The sequence below is a fragment of the Mytilus edulis genome, chromosome 5 (assembly GCF_963676685.1).
Source record: "Mytilus edulis chromosome 5, xbMytEdul2.2, whole genome shotgun sequence".
Lineage (NCBI taxonomy): Eukaryota > Metazoa > Mollusca > Bivalvia > Mytilida > Mytilidae > Mytilus > Mytilus edulis.
In genome coordinates this window covers 67,267,848-67,293,829 of record NC_092348.1, presented here as the reverse complement: position 1 = coordinate 67,293,829, position 25,982 = coordinate 67,267,848, and the positions used below count along the sequence as shown (strand labels likewise).

The 25,982-nt window shown below is 32.5% G+C and overlaps 1 protein-coding gene across 1 annotated transcript in view; it reads left to right on the top strand.

Annotated features, from left to right (window-relative positions):
• The window catches only part of LOC139525204 (uncharacterized), a 48,613-nt gene that overhangs the window by 8,504 nt on the left and 14,127 nt on the right, over nucleotides 1-25,982 (top strand). Inside the window, exons 2-3 of the mRNA XM_071320395.1 lie at nucleotides 24,046-24,280; nucleotides 25,318-25,421. Of these exons, the coding sequence (XP_071176496.1) occupies nucleotides 24,046-24,280; nucleotides 25,318-25,421 (339 nt within the window). The remainder of the gene's footprint in view (nucleotides 1-24,045; nucleotides 24,281-25,317; nucleotides 25,422-25,982) is intronic.

Sequence of the window (25,982 nt, the reverse complement as noted above, 5' to 3'; positions counted from 1 at the left end):
TATCTGTAACGGTTGATTTAATATGAATTAATGAAGGAAGTATTTTCGTTTTTTTTAACTTTTGGACTGTTTCCATGGCAACGATAGCCATTTTGAAAGTTTTTAAGATGGATTTCACGCTTTCGAATGATGAGTTATAATGTCTGAAAGTTTCATTTCATTTGGACCATTTTCGGTTTTTCACATTTTTGCCGTTTCCATGGTAACGGCTGCCATCTTGAAAATTCCAGACCCTAACTGCACATCTGCACATAGGGATTGTCATTATGGTACAGTTTTATCAATGTATGTCAAGTCATCTCCGAGAACTAATCTGGACAAAAAGTGTGGAAGAATAATTTGGAACAATAACAATATATCACCCCTATTTCCATAGGGGTGACATAATAATATGAAACGGGACAAAAACATAAAGTCTCCAAAACTCCGTTTTGGTGACTTAATAAGAACTATGTTAACAACTTTGTCAGAAATCAACTTTTAATGTTTGAAATACTGTTATATTGAACAGATTGAAAATATGTTATTGATATTGAATAAATACAACATCACATGCAGTTTTATGATTGTAAAACATGTAATTTCATCTTCTAGAAGATTGTTTTTTCAGGTAAATTAATCAATGAGTGATGGATTTCTCTTAGAAGAAATCTAAAGGTCCCAGTGAATAAACTACACAGAGAACAATATGGAAGGGAATATCCGCCATAATTATACATTTCTTAATTTGTAAAATGCAATTTCTTAATTTGAAACATGCAATTTCTGAATTTGTAAAATGTAATTTCTTAATTTGTAACATACATTTTTTCCATCCGTTACATGAATTTCTACATTTCTTGATTTGTGAAATGGTACTTCTTAATGTGTAAATGCAATTTCTTAATTTGTTTACTATTGTCTTCGTTCGATTCATGAAGTTTTATATTTCTTAATTTGTGAAATGTAATTTCATTGTTTGAGTCATGTTTTGGGAGAATGTATCAGTGTTATTGTTACCGCTGCCAGCAAATGAACCGTTTCTAAAGAAAAACTACAAGTTACAAATCAACCACAGGTATTTGCGGCATTGACCCCCTTTTTTGGAACTCACTAAAAAAAAATGTTTGGTGTTTTTTTTTTTTATTTATTTACAATTTTCTACAATGTATAAACATATATCAAGTCTCAACAATCCATTGCTAGTCGATTACAATATTTATTTTACTATCCATACGAGCCCCAAGTGAAAAAAGAAGAAGGTAATTACCTTCGATGAATGACATACTTTCACTTTGGAGGATCAGGTCAGGAAATCGATAAAAATTTCATATAAAAACTCACTTAAGTTTCATAAAAATTACATCCTTAGATTCCTGAGATATTTTCTCGACGTTTAAATAGGTCACATGGTGGTCTGCGGCGGTTTTGTGTCTTGTTTTACTGATTTTGTTCTACAATTCTCGTCCGTTTGAACCTCGATTCACGGAAGTGAAAATACAGCGCCATCTGCGTGGTCTTTCGCTATGTTAAAATAACTCCGTTTGACTAAACTGCTTCCCTGTTAACTGTTAAAAAAGCTAAAGTATTTAGAAAAAGTTTCTCAGTTTGAATATTTTGACATGATTCATTTGACATCGTGCTATTATTGAAGAAGGATATCTGTTATCCGAAATATCTAATATTTGTTCATTTTATAGTTATTTAATGGTGATGTTGTACCCTTTTTGATTTGTTATATATATGAACTCTATAAACTATCAATAGATTATATATATAAGTGCGTCTGAGTCAGTGACAACTCTACAACAGATTTATCCATCGGATCACCAGCAATATATATATATTTATATACAACTCGTCTTAAACATCAACCCAACAATGTTAGATCTGTAAATTTGCTTTCGCAAATTTTTGTTGTCCCCTCGCCGGGATTCGAACCCATGCTACTGATGTTGTTTTCGCATAAATGTAGCTTGTTCCTTTCCAAAAAATGCATTTTGTGTTCATCATCACATTATGCTTGAATCAGATCGGCTGAATTGAAGACCGATACTTTTTAAAAATTGAAAGCATATCATTCTGCTAAAAGAGGGACGAAAGATAACAAAGGGACAGTCAAACTCATAATTCTAAACCAAACCGACAACGCCATGGCTAAAAATGAAAAAGACAAACAAACAACTGCACACATGACACAACATAGAAAACTAAAGAATAAACAACACGAACCCCACCAAAAAACTAGGGGTGATCTTAGGTGCTCCGGAAGGGTAAGCAGATCCTGCTCCACATGTGGCACCCATCGTGTTGCTTATGTGATAACAAATCCGGTAAATAGTCTAATTCGGTAGGTCACATTCATGAAAGGGAAGGGGGTTGTAGTTACGACGTAAGGAACATATCTGATATCATTTGTGAAACGGTTATTCCATAACGGTCAACCAACTCGTGATGGCGTCTGTAAAATTTACGAAGGGATGATTTCAACTTCACCATTTGAAACTCTTGGTTTGATAGCTTCCTTGTGAGCAGCAACCCTCTATCAAGAAAATCATGATAGGAAATGCTAGCACGGGAAGATTTATACCCCGTATGCAGGTGCTGCTGGAATGTTGCTACTTAGAAATGGAAAGTTCACAATTGGAAAGCTGAAATCATCTCTTATGTCGTAAAGTTTTGTTTTCAACCGACCCTCATTGTCAATTTCTAGATGTAAGTCAAGATATGAGGCCGACTTAACTGTATCTGTAGTATCCTTTATCTCTAGCTCGATGGGATAGATACTTTCCACATAGTCACCAAATTTTTTATTTACTGAAAGAACATCATCTATATAGTGGAAAGTAGAGTTAAAGAATATTGCTAACTTCTTCTTTTTCTTCCTAAGAAATTCCTGCATGAAGTCAGCATCGTAATAATAAAGAAACAAGTCGGCAAGTAGAGGGGTACAGTTTGTTCCCATTGGAATGCCGACAGTCTGTTGAAAAACACGTCCTCCGAACGTAACAAATTTGTTGTCAATCAAGAAATCAAGCATCTTGATAATATCATTTTCAGAGAATTTTTTGTTTGAATCAGAGTGATCCTTTACAAAGTAGGATTTATCCATCCCTAAGACCAGATACTTGTATCTACGTTGGCCATTCTTTTTATGAAGCAAAGCAATATCAACTCTTTTAATTTGTCTTTTAGTTTAGAATGTGGAATACTTGTGTAAAGAGTTGAAAAGTCAAATGTTTTAATACTGTTACAAGATGAAAGAGAGTTAAGAAGATGTCTGTTAAATGAATCGATTGTCTGTCCATAACACATTTTTTCAAAATCAAACTACTAAAGATAAATTTTAAAGATGAATATTCCAAAAAAAGGAGTGTTCTTTATAAAATTGCAAAAAGACACCAACTTTTTGAAAATAGTAATAGACATTTCCTTATGTAGATAATAGTAGTTTAAACCTGGTTTTATAGCTAGATTTAACATCTCACTTGTGAATAAACTTATCATACCAGGATTGAAATTTTGTATTTGCGGCAGACGCGGGTTCCGTTTACAAAAGACTCACCTGTGACGCTCAAATAAAAAAAAGTGAAAAAGACATAGTAAAGTACGAAGTTAAAGAACATTGGATGACTCAAGTACAGTTAAGATAATTTATTCAAGATGTAGAAAAGCCTTTGTATTTCAAAAATTCAAAGTTTTGTTAACAGTTAATTTTTAATAATGACTATATCAATGATATGTCATGTATAGGCTGGTGATACGCTCAGGGAATAAAAACTCCATCAGCAGTAGCATCGATCCAGTGGTACAATATAAGTTAACAAAAGACTCGGTGACGCCCGAATAAAAAAAATAAAAGGCCACATAAAGTACGAAGTTGAAGAGCATTGAGGACTAAAGATTACTGAAAGTTTTACCAAATAAAGCTAAGATAATCTAATCATGAGGTAGAAAAACCAGACACAAGTTGTTTCCTTTTTCCTTTTTCCTTTTTCGTAAGTCCAAACTGAATTTTTTTTTTCCCTCAAAATTTTTTTCACAAATTTTTTTTTCCTAAAATTTTTTTTTCCTTAAAAATTTTTTTTTTCAATTTTTTTTTCACAAAATTTTTTTTCCTCAAAATTTTTTTTTCCTCAAATTTTTTTTTCCTCAAAAATTTTTTCCTCAAAAATATTTTCCTCAAATTTTTTTTTCCTCATTTTTTTCGTTTCCTTATTCGTTTTCTATTTCCTTTTTCGATTTTCATTTCCTTATTCTGTTTCTATTTCCTTTTTCGATTTCATTTCCTTATTCGTTTTCTATTTTCTTTTTCGATTTTCATTTCCTTATTAGGTTTCTATTTCCTTTTTTGATTTTCATTTCCTTATTCGGTTTCTTTTTCCTTATTCGGTTTCTTTTTCCTTATTCGGTTTCTATTTCCTTATTCGATTTTCATTTCCTTATTCGGTTTCTATTTCCTTTTTCGATTTTCATTTCCTTATTCGATTTCTATTTCCTTTTTCGATTTTCATTTCCTTATTCGTTTTCTATTTCCTTTTTCGATTTTCATTTCCTTATTCGGTTTCTATTTCCTTTTTTGATTTTCATTTCCTTATTCGGTTTCTTTTTCCTTATTCGGTTTCTATTTCCTTTTTCAATTTTCATTTCCTTATTCGGTTTCCATTTCCTTATTCGATTTTCATTTCCTTATTCGGTTTCTTTTTCCTTTTTCAATTTTCATTTCCTTATTCAGTTTCTATTTTCCTTATTCGATTTTCATTTCCTTATTCGGTTTCCTTTTTCCTTTTTCGATATTCAAATTTTGAAAATATTACAAGTCCAAACTGAATTTTTTTTTCCCTCAAAATTTTTTTCACAAATTTTTTTTCCTAAAATTTTTTTTCCTTAAAAATTTTTTTTTTCAAATTTTTTTTCACAAAATTTTTTTTCCTCAAAATTTTTTTTCATCAAATTTTTTTTTCCTCAAAAATTTTTCCTCAAAAATATTTTCCTCAAATTTTTTTTTCCTCATTTTTTTCGTTTCCTTATTCGTTTTCTATTTCCTTTTTCGATTTTCATTTCCTTATTCGGTTTCTATTTCCTTTTTCGATTTCATTTCCTTATTCGTTTTCTATTTCCTTTTTCGATTTTCATTTCCTTATTCGGTTTCTATTTCCTTTTTTGATTTTCATTTCCTTATTCGGTTTCTTTTTCCTTATTCGGTTTCTATTTTCTTATTCGATTTTCATTTCCTTATTCGGTTTCTATTTCCTTTTTCGATTTTCATTTCCTTATTCGTTTTCTATTTCCTTTTTCGATTTTCATTTCCTTATTCGGTTTCTTTTTCGTTATTCGGTTTCTATTTCCTTATTCGATTTTCATTTCCTTATTCGGTTTCTATTTCCTTTTTCGATTTTCATTTCCTTATTCGGTTTCTATTTCCTTTTTCGATTTTCATTTTCTTATTCGTTTTCTATTTCCTTTTTCGATTTTCATTTCCTTATTCGGTTTTTTTTTCCTTATTCGGTTTCTATTTCCTTTTTCAATTTTCATTTCCTTATTCGGTTTCTTTTTCTTTATTCGGTTTCCATTTCCTTATTCGATTTTCATTTCCTTATTCGGTTTCTTTTTCCTTATTCAATTTTCATTTCCTTATTCGGTTTCTTTTTCCTTTTTTAATTTTCATTTCCTTATTCAGTTTCTATTTCCTTATTCGATTTTCTTTTCCTTATTCGGTTTCTATTTCCTTTTTCGATTTTCATTTCCTTATTCGTTTTCTATTTCCTTTTTCAATATTTTAATTTCCTTATTCGGTTTCTTTTTCCTTATTCGGTTTCTATTTCCTTATTCAATTTTCATTTCCTTATTCGGTTTCTTTTTCCTTTTTCAATTTTCATTTCCTTATTCAGTTTCTATTTCCTTATTCGATTTTCATTTCCTTATTCGGTTTCTTTTTCCTTTTTCCTTTTTCATTTCCTTTTTAAGTTTCTATTTCCTTATTTGATTTTCATTTCCTTTTTTCATTTCTGTTTCCTTATTCGGTTTCTTTTTCCTTATTCGAAATTCATTTCCTTATCTGGTTTCTGTTTCCGTATTCGGTTTCTTTTTCAATACGGTGGTCAGACGGTCCCGGATCCCAGAAAAATATTTAAGTGGGAAATAGCTTGTGTCAATCCCTTTCAAAGGTATTGACATAAGCTATTTCCCACTGAAATATTTCTTGGGGATCCGGGCCCGTCTGGCCACCACAGAGCTCGGTTCAAAGGTGACCCTTAACGTAATTTTCCGTATTAACCACACATTCGGTACTACTCGGCATATCCCTACATCAAAGTTCTGAACCGGACCTAGCTCATTTCAAAGGTATTGACCTAGGCTATTTCTCACTTAGATATTTTTCTGAGATCCGGGCCCGTCTGGCCACCACAGAGGTTCAAAGTTGCTCTTAAACATAAATACAATACCCAGAACCCAAGAACCCAAGTTCCTTTTTAATCACGTGTGTATCTACATCCATTTGGTATAAGTTTTATATATTACAGAGTCTATTATTTCGTCAAATTTAGGACATTGAAAGACCGGGGGTCTCAACATCATTTAAGCGGTCCTAAGCGGTAGGTTTTCACTGTACATTTCTTTTTTGTCTTTTCATAAATATTTCTATTTATATTTCTAAATGTCACTGGAGTGATCGGTATTTGTTTTTGTTTTATATATCATATATTAAATTACATCTTTGATGAACCTTTGATGTCGTTTTATTGATAAAATTCTATACTTCATAAAGACAAATATTCAACTTATATAAGGGCTTAAATTCGAGGTCAACGAGAATTAACGACAGCTTGAAGGGGTCATAAAACGATTTGCAGTAGTCTATTCCATTATTGAAATTAAGCTATTTCTCAATGTTCACGCGTATTTCGATATTAAGTCCGTCGGTACTCCTCTAATATGCGATGCGGAACATATTGACTATATACCTTTTGTTCCATTCTTAATAAGCATTCGAGTGAGGTATAAGCTAAGGTTTATCTGTACTTACGGGCTGAAGGGTCACAGCAGTCCATTTCATTATTCAAAATATCTATTTCATTATTAAAAATTTGCTATTTCTTAATTTTCACGCGTATTTTTGTATTTAGGCCTCCGCAATCCAGCTAATTGTCATTGCGGCACATATCGTTTATTCTCAATGTATTCCTCTATCAATAAGCTTTAATTTGGTGTATATTTTTTTTCCTGAATTAGGAGCTGACGGGTTGCAGCAGTCCGTTCCATTATTCCAAATAAGCTAGTTCTCAATGTTCACGCGTATTTCGATATTAATATATAAAAAAGAAGATGCGGTATGATTGCCAATGAGACAACTATCCACAAAAGACCAAAAAGACACAGACAGTAACAACTATAGGTCACCATACGGCCTTCAACAATGAGCAAAGCCCATACCGCATAGTCAGCTATAATAGGCCCCGATTAGACAATGTAAAACAATTCAAACGAGAAAACTAACGGCCTTATTTATGTAAAAAAAAATGAACGAAAAACAAATATGTAACACATAAACAAACGACAACCACTGAATTACAGGCTCCTGACTTGGGACAGGCACATACTTAAATGTCCGTCGGTACTCCTCTAATATGCGTTGCGAAACATATTGACTATATACCTTTTGTTCCATTCTTAGTAAGTTTTCGAATGAGGTATAAGGTTTATCTGCAATAACGGGCTGAAGGGTCACAGCAGTCCATTCCATTATTCAAAATATCCATTTCATTATTCAAAATTGGCTATTTCTTAATTTTTCACGCGTGTTTTGTTATTTGATTTTGCCATGTGATTATGGACTTTCCGAATTGATTTTTCTCTGAGTTCAGTATTTTTGTGATTTTACTTTTTTTGGTATTTAGGTCCACCGTAACCCCTCGAAAGGTCATTGCTGCACAATCAACTTGTTATATCTTTAATCAGAGGATGAAAAATAGCAAAGGTCCAGGGGAAATAAAAAAAGACAACGTAGAGTATTTTGATATATATGTTTTGGTATTAAGGTTGTCCATACATGGAATTAGTATGGCGTTCATTATCACTGAACTAGTATATATTTGTTTAGGGGCCAGCTGAAGGACGCCTCCGGGTGCGGGAATTTCCCGCTACATTGAAGACCTGTTGGTGACCTTCTGCTGTTGGTTTTTTTTTTCCTATGGTCGGGTTGTTGTCTCTTTGGCACATTCCCCATTTCCATTCTCAATTTTAATTTCTGTTAAAAATAGTTAAGGAAAAGCCATTAGTTTATCCTCCTGAACTAAATAAATAAATAAAATAAAAGATTTACAGAGTGTTTTTATTTTTTTCTTATAATAATTTGAATGTTCGTTTGATAACACCAAAATGACGAATTTAGAAATACGGAACTTAGCTATAGTGTCAGTTATTTTTTTTTTAAATTTTTATTTCACTATTCACCGCTCCAACTTGAATAATGAAACCTAAACTATTTCATTTACATTGAATAGTGAATAGTGAACTATTCCATTATTCATTATTAAATTTTGAATAATGAAAAATGAATAATGGACGTACTTCAGCGCGGTAAAAATGACATGTATGATGGATTTTGTTTCTGTGCTCGGTAAAAAGACCACCTACATAATGTAACTACTAGTACTTTACAGATCTATGGACAAATCGACAGGCAGGACGGAACACACTTGGTTAATCATATATACATACCATATAAAACTTCATTTTTGAGGGATTATATATATATATATATATATATATATATACAACCTCTAGTAACTTACCCTGTATTTCACTTTAAATGTGTCTCGTTTTATATTAATGTATAAGTAAAATTGTCGGGCAATCTATGACAGATTTGTTAGTCTTTCTTTGTCAGCTGTTCATATTAAATTGTTCGTATTGCCTCAAATCTGTGTGTCTTCTATGCCACGTACAACTGTGACGATATTGACTTACAATTCTGCTCAAACCGGTGCTAGGGCTGTCTTGCAACTTTTATATTGAGACGAGAATGATTTCTCTGTGTTGAAGATCTCACTGTATTTTGTCAAGATGAAGAACAGCAATAAAGTCTTAGACGCTGTTTCTTTGCTGCAAATTTATTTTGTATATGTCTTGATTTTGGTGTCGGGCAAACTTAGGTAAGAAAACGGAAACGAAAAATTCAGTATTTTTTTTTATTTGTTAAGGCGCATAACCCTAGAATGGTATAAATGACGCCATCAAAATCAAATGTGATATGTATTTTGTTGTAATACGGATTGTGTATAAGTTTCATAACATTTTGTTGAGGCAAACTCGAGATAAAAGAACGAAAACTAATTTCTTGACGTACAGACATACACACGTACAAGGCTAGCAAAACTTAATGCCCCCTCCACTATAAGTCATATTTCATTGAGTAACCCGATGTTTTCATCACTTAATAACGATAATTGCTATATCCTATTCTCTTTTTATTTATATAAAGTTCCGGAAAAAATGTCCCTAACCATATTAATCAGAGTCTTAATATCTAGAAGGAATTCCGATCTATATATAGGAAATTATTGACCTGGCTACTGAGGTTGTTATTTGTCGCTTCTGTAAAAGAAGTAAAAAAACGGGGCATGTATTAATACCGAAATCGGGAATACCGGCTGGTATTTCATAATCTACCATGTATTGTTTCGTAGGGGAAATTTGTTCTTACGAAACAGCTTCTAAATGCACATCTTATATCATTTTAATGTCTCATATAGACTTTCCAGGTCGTTTTTCATTGTATACTAGAAAGATCTCATTTTTTTCTGAATTGGAGAACCATTTTTAAACGATAAAGATTAAGCCCCAGTCCCACTAGACCACGATCCCACCACGCTCACCACGATCTAAAATAAATTCAGATCGTGGTGAGGTCGCAGTATGAGCGGCATGAAAATGTAAATTTCTGTTGCTTTCACGATGCTACTACGTCCTCATTACACTTCTACAACGATCCCGCTACGATTATACTACGTTCTCACCGCGCTTATTCTGCGACCTCACTACGCTTATCAAAATCTTTCTACGCTCATCGCGTTCTCACTACGACCATACCACGAGTTATCCGATTGCAACACGATCTTACCACGCTTCTACTGCGATTATAGCACGTTCTTACCACGATTATACTACGCTCATACCGCGATCTTACTACGTTCTCAGCAATAACGTCAACATCGTGTTCCATATCAATACAGTTCCATTCCTTCTATTTCTGATTAATACGTAGATTTCGCGGAAACAATACAGTCATGCCGCCAAAATTTACTAGAACACGTGGGCGTGGTGGTAGGGGTTGATGTAGAGGCAGAGGGAGCTCCAATAGTAACAAATCCTGATCCAGCAGAGATGTCGGACCGACCAATCCAACCCAAGTTACAACCTATTGCTGGTCCATAAAACTCAAATGACGATATTTTAGTGAACGATACCAGAGATGACACAGATGTGTCAACAGATATAGGAATATGTGGTATGAGTGCGTTTGAGACAACTCTCCATCCAAGTAACAATTTATAAAAGTAAACCTTTATTGGCCAAGGTACGGTGTCCAACACGGAGCTTGGGCTCACACCGAACAGCAAGCTATAAAGGGCCCAAAAAATTACTAGTATAAAACCAACGGTCTAATCTAGATAGAAACGAGAAGCATGGTTGAGCCGTTAGAGAAAATGGACAAGAAGTCCTAATCACATACAGACAAATAAAATCTGGAGAGATTTAATATATTTTATGTGAAAATGACAACGAGAATGATGGTCGTAGTATGCACGTAGTCAGGTCGTAAGAAGAGCGTGGTGAGTACGACAAGGGCGTGCTAGAATCGTACTATGGTCTTGAACAGCGTGGTGTAAACGTGGTGTAGTCGCCGTGAGAACGTGATGCTCGTAGTGATGTCGTAATAACGTCGCTGTGAGATCGTAGCACATTCTCTCCGAATAGAATCACGCTCTCGCTACGATGGTACAGCGACCTTTGCGATCTTACTGTGACCTTAGCGCGCTCTCACTACGCTTCTACTACGACATGATTTCGCCACGACCGCAACACGATTGTTTTGAACATGTTCAAAGTTGTCCACGCTCATCACGATCTTGAAGACCTCACCACGACCGTGATACGACCTTACTACGATCTACACGATCGTACTACGATCATCAAAATTTGCATTTTTTTCACAGATCGTAGTGCGATCGTGGCCTAGTGGGACTGCGGTATTAGACAGTACTTTACATACGAAGAAACAACTCAGTCTCATGCTACTTAGTGGACATTTTGATGAGTTTTGAAAATTACATGGTACTAACCCTTGTTAATTGTTTTGTACAAATATAATTGAAAAATGAGTATACAAAACGACTGCATGCCATGGTAGTTGTAGTGTCCCGGCACTACGAAACGATTTTCTCCCGCAAACCGAATAAGGAAATAGAAATCCAAATAAGGAAATAGAAACCGAATAAGGAAAAAGTAACCGAATAAGGAAATGAAAATCGAATAAGGGAAAAGAAAATAAACTCATCAAAATGTTTTTCTCCCGCAAACCGAATGAGGAAATAGAAATTTAAATAAGGAAATAGAAACCGAATAAGGAAAAAGTAACTGAATAATGAAATGAAAATCGAATAAGAAAAAAGAAACCGAATAAGGAAATGAAAATCAAATAAGGAAATAGAAACCGAATAAGGAAAAAGAAACTGAATAAGGAAATGAAAATCAAATAAGGAAATGAAAATCGAATAAGGAAATAGAAACCGAATAAGGAAAAAGGAAACAGAATAAGGAAATAAAAACCGAATAAGGAAAAAGAAACCGAATAAGGAAATGAAAATCGAATAAAGAAAAAGAAACTGAATAAGGAAAAAGAAACCGAATAAGGGAATGAAAATCAAAAAAGGAAATACAAACCGAATAGGGAAATGCAAATCGAAAAAGGAAATAGAAAACGAATAAGGAAATGAAAATCGAAAAAGGAAATAGAAACCGAATAAGGAAATGAAAATCGAATAAGGAAATAGAAACCGAAAATAGGAAAAAGAAACCGAATAAGGAAATGAAAATCGAATAAGGAAATAGAAACCGAATAAGGAAAAAGAAACTGAATAAGGAAATGAAAACCAAAAAAAAAAGGAAATAGAAACCGAATAAGGAAATAAAAATCGAATAAGGAAATAGAAACTGAATAAAGAAAAAGAAACCGAATAAGGAAATGAAAATCAAATAAGGAAAAAGAAACCGAATAAGTGAATGAAAATCGAATAAGGAAAAAGAAACTGAATAAGGAAATGAAAATTGAAAAAGGAAAAAGAAACCGAATCAGGAAATGAAAATTGAATAAAGAAAAAGAAACTGAATAAGGAAATGAAAATCGAATAAGGAAATAGAAACCGAATAAGGAAAAAGAAACCGAATAAGGAAATGAAAATTGAAAAAGGAAATAGAAACCGAATAAGGAAATGAAAATCGAAAAAGGAAATAGAAAACGAATAAGGAAATGAAAATCGAAAAAGGAAACAGAAACCGAATAAGGAAATGAAAATCGAATAAGGAAATAGAAACCGAATAAGGAAAAAAGAAACCGAATAAGGAAATGAAAATCAAAAAAGGAAATAGAAATCGAATAAGGAAATGAAAATCGAAAAAGGAAATAGAAAACGAATAAGGAAATGAAAGTCGAAAAAGGAAATAGAAACAGAATAAGGAAATGAAAATCGAAAAAGGAAATAGAAAACGAATAAGGAAATGAAAATCGAAAAAGGAAATAGAAACCGAATAAGGAAATGAAAATCGAATAAGGAAATAGAAACCGAATAAGGAAAAAGAAACCGAATAAGGAAATGAAAATTGATAAAGGAAATAGAAACCGAATAAGGAAATGAAAATCGAAAAAGGAAAAAGAAACCGAATAAGGAAATGAAAATCGAAAAGAGAAATAGAAAACGAATAAGGAAATGAAAAAAGAAAAAGGAAACAGAAACCGAATAAGGAAATGAAAATCGAATAAGAAAATAGAAACCGAATAAGGAAAAAGAAACCGAATAAGGAAATGAAAATCAAAAAAGGAAATAGAAACCGAATAAGGAAATGAAAATCGAAAAAGGAAATAGAAAACGAATAAGGAAATGAAAGTCGAAAAAGGAAATAGAAACCGAATAAGGAAATGAAAATCGAAAAAGGAATTAGAAAACGAATAAGGAAATGAAAATCGAAAAAGGAAATAGAAACCGAATAAGGAAATGAAAATCGAATAAGGAAATAAAAACCGAATAAGGAAAAAGAAACCGAATAAGGAAATGAAAATCGAATAAGGAAAAAGAAACCGAATAAGGAAATGAAAATTGAAAAAGGAAAAAGAAACCGAATAAGGAAATGAAAATTGAATAAAGAAAAAGAAACTGAATAAGGAAATGAAAATCGAATAAGGAAATAGAAACCGAATAAGGAAAAAGAAACCGAATAAGGAAATGAAAATTGAAAAAGGAAATAGAAACCGAATAAGGAAATGAAAATCGAAAAAGGAAATAGAAAACGAATAAGGAAATGAAAATCGAAAAAGGAAATAGAAACTGAATAAGGAAATGAAAATCGAAAAGGGAAATAGAAACCGAATAAGGAAATGAAAATCGAATAAGGAAATAGAAACCGAATAAGGAAAAAGAAGCCGAATAAGGAAATGAAAATCGAAAAAGGAAATAGAAAACGAATAAGGAAATGAAAATCGAAAAAGGAAATAGAAACCGAATAAGGAAATGAAAATCGAAAAGGGAAATAGAAACCGAATAAGGAAATGAAAATCGAATAAGGAAATAGAAACCGAATAAGGAAAAAGAAACCGAATAAGGAAATGAAAATCGAAAAAGGAAATAGAAACCGAATAAGGAAATGAAAATCGAAAAGGGAAATAGAAACCGAATAAGGAAATGAAAATCGAATAAGGAAATAGAAACCGAATAAGGAAAAAGAAACCGAATAAGGAAATGAAAATCGAATAAGGAAATAGAAACCGAATCAGGAAAAAGAAACCGAATAAGGAAATGAAAATCAAAAAAGGAAATAGAAACCGAATAAGGAAATGAAAATCGAAAAAGGAAATAGAAAACGAATAAGGAAATGAAATCGAAAAAAGGAAATAGAAACCGAATAAGGAAATGAAAATCGAAAAAGGAAAAAGGAAACCGAATAAGGAAATGAAAATCGAATAAGGAAATAGAAACTGAATAAGGAAATGAAAATTGAAAAAGGAAATAGAAACCGAATAAGGATATGAAAATTGAATAAGGAAAAAGAAACCGAATAAGGAAATGAAAATCGAATAAGGAAATAGAAACCGAATAAGGAAAAAGAAACTGAATAAGGAAATGAAAATCGAAAAAGGAAATAGAAAACGAATAAGGAAATGAAAATCGAAAAAGAAATAGAAACCGAATAAGGAAATGAAAATCGAAAAAGGAAATAGAAAACGAATAAGGAAATGAAAATCGAAAAAGGAAATAGAAACCGAATAAGGAAAAAGAAACCGAATAAGGAAATGAAAATCAAAAAAGGAAATAGAAACCGAATAAGGAAATCAAAATCGAAAAAGGAAATAGAAAACGAATCAGAAAATGAATATCGAAAAAGGAAATAGAAACCGAATAAGGAAATGAAAATCGAAAAAGGAAATAGAAACCGAATAAGGAAATGAAAATCGAATAAGGAAATAGAAACCGAATAACGTAAAAAAGAAACCGAATAAAAATGAAATGAAAATCGAAAAAGGAAATAGAAACCGAATAAGGAAATGAAAATCGAAAAAGGAAATAGAAACCGAATAAGGAAATGAAAATCGAAAAAGGAAATAGAAACCGAATAAGGAAATGAAAATCGAATAAGGAAATAGAAACCGAATAAGGAAAAAGAAACCGAATAAGGAAATGAAAATCAAAAAAGGAAATAGAAACCGAATAAGGAAATCAAAATCGAAAAAGGAAATAGAAAACGAATCAGAAAATGAATATCGAAAAAGGAAATAGAAACCGAATAAGGAAATGAAAATCGAAAAAGGAAATAGAAACCGAATAAGGAAATGAAAATCGAATAAGGAAATAGAAACCGAATAACGTAAAAAAGAAACCGAATAAAAATGAAATGAAAATCGAAAAAGGAAATAGAAAACGAATAAGGAAATGAAAATCGAAAAAGGAAAAGAAACCGAATAAGGAAATGAAAATCGAAAAAGGAAATAGAAATCGAATAAGGAAATGAAAATCGGATAAGGAAGTAGAAACCGAATAAGGAAAAAGAAACCGAATAAGGAAATGAAAATCGAAAAAGGAAATAGAAAACGAATAAGGAAATGAAAATCGAAAAAGGAAATAGAAACCGAATAAGGAAATGAAAATCGAATAAGGAAATAGAAACCGAATAAGGAAAAGAAACCGAATAAGGAATGAAAATCAAAAAAGGAAATAGAAACCGAATAAGGAAATGAAAATCGAAAAAGGAAATAGAAAACGAATAAGGAAATGAAATCGAAAAAGGAAATAGAAACAGAATAAGGAAATGAAAATCGAAAAAGGAAATAGAAAACGAATAAGGAAACGAAAAAATGAGGAAAAAAAAATTTGAGGAAAATGTTTTTGAGGAAAACAAAATTTGAGGAAAAAAAAATTTGAGGAAAAAAATTTTTGTGAAAAAAAATTTGAAAAAAAAAATTTTTAAGGAAATTTTTTTTTTAGGAAAACAAAATTTGTGAAAAAAATTTTGAGGGAAAAAAAAAATTCAGTTTGGACTAGTCTTGTAATATTTTTCAAAATTTGAATATCGAAAAAGGAAAAAGGAAAAAGGAAACAACTTGTGTCTGGTGGTAGAAAAGCCTTAGTATTTCAAAAATTCAAAGTTTTGATATCAGTGAGTTTATAGTTATGACTACAAAAATGATATGTCATGTCAACACAGAGGTGCTGATTACTGGGCTGGTTATACCCGCGGGTAAGAAAAACTCCTCCAGCAGTGGCATCGTCCCAGTGGTTGTAAATAAACTCATCATAGATACCAGGATTGATATTTTGTATTTGCGCCAGACGCGCGTTTCGTCTACAAAAAACTCAGTGACGCTGGAATGCAAAAAAAAAAATTAAAGGCTAAATAAAGTAAAACTTTTATATAAATTACCTTCATTGTTCAAATCTGTGTACGATAATCAGACATATACCACTGGGTCGATGTCTCTGCTGGTGGACATTTTGTCCCCGAGGACATCATCCGCCCAGTAGCAAAACTACAATTGCATGAATTTACGAAGATCTAACAGGAAACTGGCTCGGACGTCGCCCAGCATAAAAAGGTCCGAAACAGACGTCACCATGGACACGGTGTCGTCTGATACGGCAGGTGTCCCCTCATCACCAGACATGACAAATATCACAAACATGACTCATTCAGATCATGGTCCTAGTGAAAACAGCAATATTACACATATACAGCCATGTTCAGTTCTCCTTAAAGACATTTTGGTTTTTGATGACACAGTACAACACTGTCGCATTTCGAAATGTGAGACCAAAGGCTGCAAAACTTGTGCAATTTTAATTACAGATGCTGAATTCACTAGCAATTTGACCAAGAAGTCATATTTTACCAGAAGTTACGATGATCTGAATTGTAAATCGATAAATGTCGTCTACGGATTAGAGTACAACCTTTGCGGATTGGTATACGTCGGTGAAACGAAAGGAAGGCTAAACAAACGTATGTGCGGTCATAGATCAGACATTAACCTCAATGCCAACGACATTCTATACCAGCATTTCAATCAGCCCGATCATTCCATCGTTTCGATGACAGTTCGCATTATCGAAAAGATATACCATAGCTCTAACAATCCTAATCTTTCAACAACTCTCCGTAGACAAAAAGAGGATTACTGGATTAGACAATTGGGAACTGCGACACCTTATGGTTGCAATGACAAAATTGATGGTATAGGTATTCTATCTAGTCCTTCGTGTAACTCGGTGAATGTGATGAATATTTTCAACTCGACTCCTCGACGTAGACGCAGTCATGGTCATCGTCATTATACATCACCTTCTCTGCATGATGTATCTATTAATGACTTGCTGCCATTTATACAAAAGCCGTTAGGTATTCATCACATTCGCACGAAACTTTATTCATTACCCCTTTCAAAACTTCATTCTCTGTTCAATTTATGTTTGGAATCCACTGTTACAAACCCTCATTCAAACCGATACAAAATTACAGCTATAATTTCGGATATTGCAAGTCACAGACTTTTCAAGCCAGCCCGCATTGGCAAAGATGAAAAAAAAAGATCTTTCCTTAATCTTTCCGTTGCCAACAAAGGTATCGATGGCGTCAACTTAGGCAATATCCTTCATCATAAATTAGTTCAATCGAAAATACCTTCTTATTTCAAAGACCAGTCTGTACCAATCATTTCTTATACCTATACCAAACCTATTGCAACTAAAATTTTCAATTACAAACACGTTTTGCAGGATCTCGATATTGACGACTTCAAGTCTAAACCTCCTGATTGCACTTGTGCTAGTTCCCAATTCACATATAATCCTGCTGGCCACGTTATTACCGGTGACCTCAACATTGTTAATAACACTTTTCTACGAAATGTGTTATCGAAAGGTCCGAAAGAGGGACGAAAGATACCAAAGGGACAGTCAAACTCATAAATCTAAAACAAACTGACAACGCCATGGCTAAAAATGAAAAAGACAAACAGAAAAACAATAGTACACATGACACAACATAGAAAACTAAAGAATAAACAACACGAACCCCACCAAAAACTAGGGGTGATCTCAGGTGCTCCGGAAGGGTAAGCAGATCCTGCTCCACACGTGGCACCCGTCGTGTTGCTTATGTGATTACAAATCCGGTAAATAGTCTAATTCGGTAGGTCACATTCATGAAAGGGAAGGGGATTGTAGTTACGACGTAAGGAACATATCCGATATCATTTGTGAAACGGTTATTCCATAACGGTCAACCAACTCGTGATGGCGTCCGTAAAATTTACGAAGGGATGATTTCAACTTCACCATTTGGAACTCTTGGTTTAATAGCTTCCTTGTGAGCAGTAACCCTCTATCAAGAAAATCATGATAGGAAATGCAAGAACGGGAATATCGTATCAATTGGGAGATATATACCCCGTATGCAGGTGCTGCTGGAATGTTGCTACTTAGAAATGGAAAGTTCACAATTGGAAAGCTGAAATCATCTCTTTTGTCGTAAAGTTTTAAATATCGTGAGCCTAAATCCATCAATTGGAAATACAACTTTAAAATTTTGATGGATTCAGTTGAGGATTATGCCAGGCAATGGGCTAAGCGCGAGAAGGAAGACGTAGACACTCTTTCCGAATGGATTAAGGCAGTGAGGTCGATGATACAAATCAGAATTAAAAAACTGAATGGGTCTATCAATGCCCATGCTACGTCAATCTTTAAAGACCCAAATGTTGCAAAACACCTATCCTACCTCCATGACAAATATGTTGTTGTCCCCACAGATAAAGCCCCTAACAACATCGTTTTTGTATGTAAAACTCATTACATTAACTGCTTGATAAACGAATTAGGTATTGACAATTCACTTGGAAACTCAACATATACCCTCACGACACTTACCAAAGAGGAAATCCTGGATAATCATAGGTCTGTTCTGTGTTCCTTTGGAATTTCAACCAAAGATGAAGAACTGGACCTGTCATCACTGTATTGGATACCTAAACTACATAAGTGTCCTTACAAACAACGGTATATTGCTGGGTCTTCCAAGTGCTCCACGAAACCTCTTTCTAAATTATTAACATCTATTTTATCAGCAATCAAAGACAACAGATATCCTTCTTCAATAATAGCACGATGCCAAATGAATCATGTCAAAATATTCAAACTGAGATACTTTTTCTAAAAAAAGCTAAAGTATTTAGAAAAAGTTTCTCAGTTTGAATATTTTGACATAATTCATTTGACATCGTGCTATTATTGAAGAATGATATCTGTTATCCGAAATATCTAATATTTGTTCATTTTATAGTTATTTAATGGTGATGTTGTACCCTTTTTGATTTGTTATATATATGAACTCTATAAACTATCAATAGATTATATATATAAGTACGTCTGAGTCAGTGACAACTCTACAACAGATTTATCCATCGGATCACCAGCAATATATATATTTATATACAACTCGTCTTAAACATCAACCCAACAATGTTAAATCTGTAAATTTGCTTTCGCAAATTTTTGTTCTTCCCTCGCCGGGATTCGAACCCATGCTACTGAGATATCGTGACACCAAATCGCCTGCACTGTAGCCGTCCCGCTAGACCACACGACCACCTGGACTTCACAATAATAAAGCTTTCGGTGGCCGTGTGTTACCTTTCCTCGTCAGTTTTAATCTAACGGCATATATACTAGTATCGATCGGTTTCAATAAGTTAAGGAAGAAAAAATTAAAGTTTTTTACAAATTACAGTCGAATTTCGTTGTGTCGAACTCGGTTGTTACGAAAACTCGGACGAGTCTAAGTAATTTCTTGGTCCCGGTATAATTCCCGTTTGATCAACACATAACTACCGCTGATAAGTCGAACTCGGTTGATTCTAATACTCGGTAAAATTAATGTAATAACCCCGATGTCTCGATATTCGGAAAGAAGAATTTTTGAAAGATGCAGATCGTATGATAAAATTCAAATCGGATATACTTCTTATCTAACTCAATTATTTTCAAAAGAAATTAAAGCTAAGATAACACACTTAGTGATACTCGTGTGTATAACAGTTATCATGACATGTTTAAACTGAACTAAATAATGTGACTTGGTGAATATGTTTGCGGGTCCGCCAACCCTTATCTCACTTGAGACAGTGTGGATCCTTAATGCTCTTCAACTTTGTGATTGTTTGGCTTTTTGTTGACCAAATAAAATACGAAGTTGAGCATTGAGGACCACACATTCCTTTTTTTTCCAACGTAACAATATCTTTATTGCATATTTGCTGTAACAATTTACTAAGTTTACAGCTTTAACTTAGTATCCCTCATGTTAGCTTACCTAATAGTTAAGGGAAGCACTATTTGGCAAGATATTATTTGGTCATAATATTAGAATTCATAAAATAAGACATTTCACAAAATATGGTTGACAAATTATTATGATTATACACGTACATTACATTTCGGGTTTTTTTCTTTCTTTTTCATAGTATTTATTTTTTTTCCGGAATCAACACCGTTACCAGTATGATTCGTGTTTCCATTAATATTGGGCACAGTGTTGTTTTTCGCATGTGCGTTATCGGGTATATTTTTGATGTGTGTTGTCTAAATATAAATATTATCCACTGGATTTAACGATTATATATGGTGACTTTACTATTCAAGTTTTCTTTAGTTATCTACTGATCTTTTTTCGTCGAAATGTATATGTGTAATGCACAAATAATTAAAGTTTAACAAGCAGGAACACGAAAAGATACATTATTTTTGCACAATAATTGATAAACGTACGGATACATTTATACCATAACAATTCTTTTTATCTTTTGTAAATACACATTTTAAAATATAAAAAATGCAGTATAATTTACATGCGGTGACTCTTGCATGGCTGAACATGCTTACAAACATTGAACATGCATGGTTGAACTTGATCATAAATATTACCATATTTGGCTTGTGTACATTATAAACAATTTTGTACACAATGTGTTGTGCTTCGTACAAAGATTAGTCCCGATTCAATTGAATCGTTGCAATGAATTTATTTGTTTTTAGAATTATCTGGTTAGTTTTTTTGTTATCAAAATTGTTTATTTCAATAATTTCTGAAATTTTTTTCTGGCAAATTTTAAAAATGTTTATTTTTTTTGTCTTCTTTTCTGAGCCAAAATGTGATTTGTATATTGAGAAGGATATTATAGTTAATAAGTAATTAATATCAAAGTATGCTGAATCTTCAATTTTGTACCCTGTTACTAAATGTTCAAGGCTTATAATATCTTTTTCAATAATTTCATTACTATTTTTAGAAAGTCATTATTATAACAGCAATTGACAAAAAAATGTTCATAGTCTTCCTTTTTTTTACAATGCTTACATAAGTTGTCTTCAGTTATTTTCCACTTTTTTAAAAGTTCCTTACTTGGCAGTATGTAGTGAATAAGTTTCCATCTAAATATTTTCAATCTATTATCAGTGAGATATTGAAAAATAAAAACAAAAGTATTTTTCAATTTAAAATTTAAGTGTTTCTCAAATATTTTTTCCCACTTAAGAAAACCATTTGGTTTATCACAACTATCTTTCAGTGTGAATATTTTATAGAGTTCTTTTGTACTCATCATGGAAGTAATTGTCCTGTGCATAATTTTAAAGTCATTTATAACTTTAACTTTAGTTTTGAATGAATCTTCAGTGCAAAGAATTGTTTTCCAATCAATTGGTATTGCTTTTTTTAACATATATATTTGCCTTATCCAATTTTGTTTATATTTTAATTTAGTTAAAATAATAGTTTCAGAGATATTGCCCTGTTCATCAATTACATCATTTATATTGATAATGTCACTGTTTATCCAATCTTCGAAGTTTAAACATTTTCCATTAAACCGGATATTATCATTTCCCCACAAAACTTGTTTTCTAATTTCCAGAAAATTTTTGGGATATTTTGTATTACCTCCCTTTACACTTATCCAATCTTTAATTAGTTGTTTATAGAAGGTAAATATTGTAACTTACTTTTATCAATGTCGTTTATATTCTTTAAATTCATTTTAAATACAAGAAGATTTTTTCTTAATTTGTTGAAGTAAAATTTTGGAATAATTGTCCAGTTGTCATTTTTATTTTCACTTAATTTAAGAATCCAGTTGATATGCAATGATTTTATATAAGCGTCAATGTCTTTCATCTTAAGACCACCTTCCTGAAAATCATTTGATAGTGTTGATCTTTTTATTCTATCTCTTTTGCCTTTCCAAATAAAATTGTATATTAAAGTTTTAAAGTCTTGCAACATTTCCTTAGGAATAATAGTGTTTGATGCAACATATGTTAGGTTTGGCAAAACTAAAGATTTGATGACCACAAATTTCTAAAAGGTTTGGCAAAGTCAGGTAAGGTATTCTATTCCTGAGGAAGAAAAGTCTTAGTATTTCAAAAATTCAAAGTTTTGTTAACAGTTAATTTATTATTATAAACATCAATGATAACTCAAGTCAACACAGAAGTGCTGACTACTGGGCTGGTGATAGGAATACATAAAATATGAAACTCAATATAGAGTACAGTTAAGAAAGGGTTTGCATTTTAAAATAATGCAATTGTTGTTATGCCGCCTCGTAGTATGTAATTAAACTGAAAATAGTTATTTCTTCAAATCATACTCTTTTTAATTAAAACTCCAGATGTTTTAGTTAATTTGGAAAAGGGACTGTTGTAGGCCTGTTTTGTTCTCAAAAAGGAAAAAAAATCAATTCTTCAGTTCAGCTTATCGCAGTTGCGACAACTCTTTGGTCGAGCCCAAGGTGATCTTGTGCTAGATAAACGTTTTTCAGGGATTTCCAAAATTACTTCATTATATAATGGGAGTCGAACATTTCTGATTTTGCGGCTTTTGCTTCTAACATATATTGTTAGTTTTTTCTCGTCATGAACATGCATGACAAATTAACCATTGGATACTTAGAAAAATCCAATCGATTAATTTCCTTCATTAAGGAACTGCACGTGGTTTTTAATAGCCGATTGTGCGGTATGAGCTTTCATTGTGCAATATAGTTACCTATAAATACTTACATCCACTTCATTTGAACTTTGTTGGACAGTTGTCTCGTTGGCAATCATGCGATATCTCCTAGTATTTATATGGAAATATCTATTTTGTTTTCAAAGATTACTCTTTGTTATAGCGTCTCGACTGTATATAGATCGTTTATTTTCCAAATATATTGAACAAGTAAGGTCATAGTGAATAGTTAACATATTGGAAGCATTAAGATTGATACTTTGGTTTCAATAGGATAATTAAGAGTCTGTCTAACGCCAACTGGCAAATATTTCATGCCAATTAAAACGACATGACAAACCTTCCGAATACCAAACATGACATTCAAGATATCAAACATGATCTTAACGACAAAATTGGGATTTTTATTGATTAAAAAATGCAATGGGGTACCATGATAGTGGCGTACCACCATACATGTAGTGGAAGCAACTGCTTCTAATTCTTTTTGGCAGTTATTTAGTGTTTATGCTGTGTAGAATATACTCGTGCCTGAAGTGTAGGACTTATATTTTATGGTAGAGTTTTTTGCTTTGGAGAGAGCTGTTAAAATATTTCAGTACATTAATTTTCTTTTCTTGTCATTTGGTCATTTGTACAGAGTTATCTCATTTGCAATCAAACCACATCTTTTTATTTTCATATGCATTGAATACTGTCTACTGGATATTAAGCAATATAGTAATTTGTCAAGTTAATGAATTGTTAGATAATACTTATTTGTATAAATTATTTCCTCTATTTAAAAATGTTCTACTATGGTAAAAATTTAAACATGTTCAGGAACTACAGTCGAGCTTTTCTACCTTAGGAATGGATTACCTTAACTATATTTGGAAACATTTTAGGAACTTTTGGTCCTCAATGCTCTTCAACGAAGTAATTTATTTTCCCTTTTTAACATTTTGTGATTCGCGCGTCACTGGTGTGTCTTTTGTAGACGAAACGTGCGTGTTACGCAATTATAAAATTTCAATCCTGGTTTCTATGATGAGTTTATTGTGTCTTCGTATAATAAAAAAAATCTAAATTATCAAAAAGAAATTCTTACTTTTTGCTGCGCTCATTAAACCAGGATGAAGGGAAAAGGGAGACAAGAGAAGTTGTGTCTGTTTAAATCACATTTAGATTAGTTAATTACTTTTTCGGATTGATCAGGCAGCGTATATGTAAGAAATGCTGATTTTATTTTTACAGGATTGTCATACTTCCAGATGACGTTTGGGTTTAGTGGTCAGTGTGCATTCCCATGTAGTTTGCAGGGGAAATCATTTAGTCCAATTATTGGAGGAATTTTCGAGTCAGGGTCGGTTATCGGAGAGTATGGAAGTGAAGATCCATCGATTCTGACATTTACGATCACAAATCAAAACACACCTAAACAGGAAATATGGGAGTGCTATGCTAGATCAGGACCTTTTTTCGCGTATAGGTAAGGATAACACATTTTAATTAACAATACTTCGTACTTAAATTTTTGAGCGATTTATTATTTCTTTCTTACACAGTTTATTACGTATTCAATTTCCCCGTAATAGGTTTAACATAATTGCTTCTTAAAAATACTTTATGAAGCTTTTTTTTTTTAAAAGGCACCGATCATTCATCATTTTTGAGTGACATATATATATGTGATGTGAAAAACGCCCACTTGTTGCGATTAATAGTATTTTGGGATTCAAGCGTCACTGATATTTCTTTTGTAGAAGAAATGCCCGTCTGGCGCGTAAATACAAAACTTAATCCTGGTATCTATGATGAGTTTATTTGGATGAATAATCGTCTACAATCCTCGATTACAATGAATATGGTGAAGAAAAGTCATTTTTAGTGCTCTTTCAACATTTAAAACAATGCAAGAGAAATAAGTGACTAAATTGTGTAAAAATTGTAGAATCAAATTTTGAAAATCTTAACCATAATGGAAAATCATATCTCATATTTTGATTTCGTTTATCCGATTAAAGTTGTTTATAGAAGGACGTTATTCCTTATTCAGTGATGGATCAAATGTGCCGTCCTTTATCCTGCTCGAAACATACCTCCGTATCTGAAGTAGTGTCAAAAATGAAATTTTTCACCAAATGTAAAGAATGCCCATACCATATTTGACACCTTTCGGAGTTTTTGGTTGTAGAAACTCACCGTCTTTGTATTTAAATTCACCTTCGTACTGTTTACATTCAAGCTCTAATGATGAGTCTTATGTATACAAAAAGAACGTGGGGAGCAACAAATGATAACTATAGTAGTTTTGATGAGTTATTAATTCATAAAAAGCTTTAATTGTTAGCAATAATTTCCTCCAGCTATGTGTTAGTTTTTTAAAAAATTAAAAAAAACATTGAATTTATCTTGTAATAATTCTCAACCTCCCTAACGATTGAGAAATTATGTAACTATCGATTTGCCGACTTAAAAAAATCATCAGTGAAATAAAAGTACTCTTATCTTATTTCATGTAAATAGACGAAAGCTGAATGAAACTTACGTCGAATATAGATGTGAAAAACGCCCACTTGTTGCGATTAATAGTGATGGAGATATACGTGTAGTGTTTGGATCAGAATGGGGTAAGTATTTTGTAATTGAAGAGATGGGGGCCAGGACTATATAAATAAGATCTTTTGACTCAATGTTTTATAATGTAAAATTCAGTCAACTGATTTATGATAATGATATTGAAGAGAAAAGGGGAATGTGTCAAAGAGACAACAGCCCGACAAAAGAGTAGACAACAGCCGAAGGCCACCAATGGGTCTTCAATAAACCCGACTTCAGCTGCTTTCCCCATCGTAATACTTGATACAACGATGCCAATCGCCGTAATTCCTCCTTCCAGTACAAGCTCTAATCAACTCATGATTCCAATTAGGTTTGGGCATGTCTTTTATGGGACATATTTTTTATTACTAATTTTCAATGGAAACAAACCCTTTTTGTTCTTATCTATGCCATATTTGTTTCAGAAAAACTTAGAGTCAGGTATTTTTTAGTGTAAACCATTGGTTATATATGACTTGTATTCTACATCTTACTTGTCTTATTTGCAATACAGATTTTATCACTATTAACGAATGCCTTGATATATAAAGATGTCTAGCAAATAAAGGCAACAGTAGTATACCGGTGTT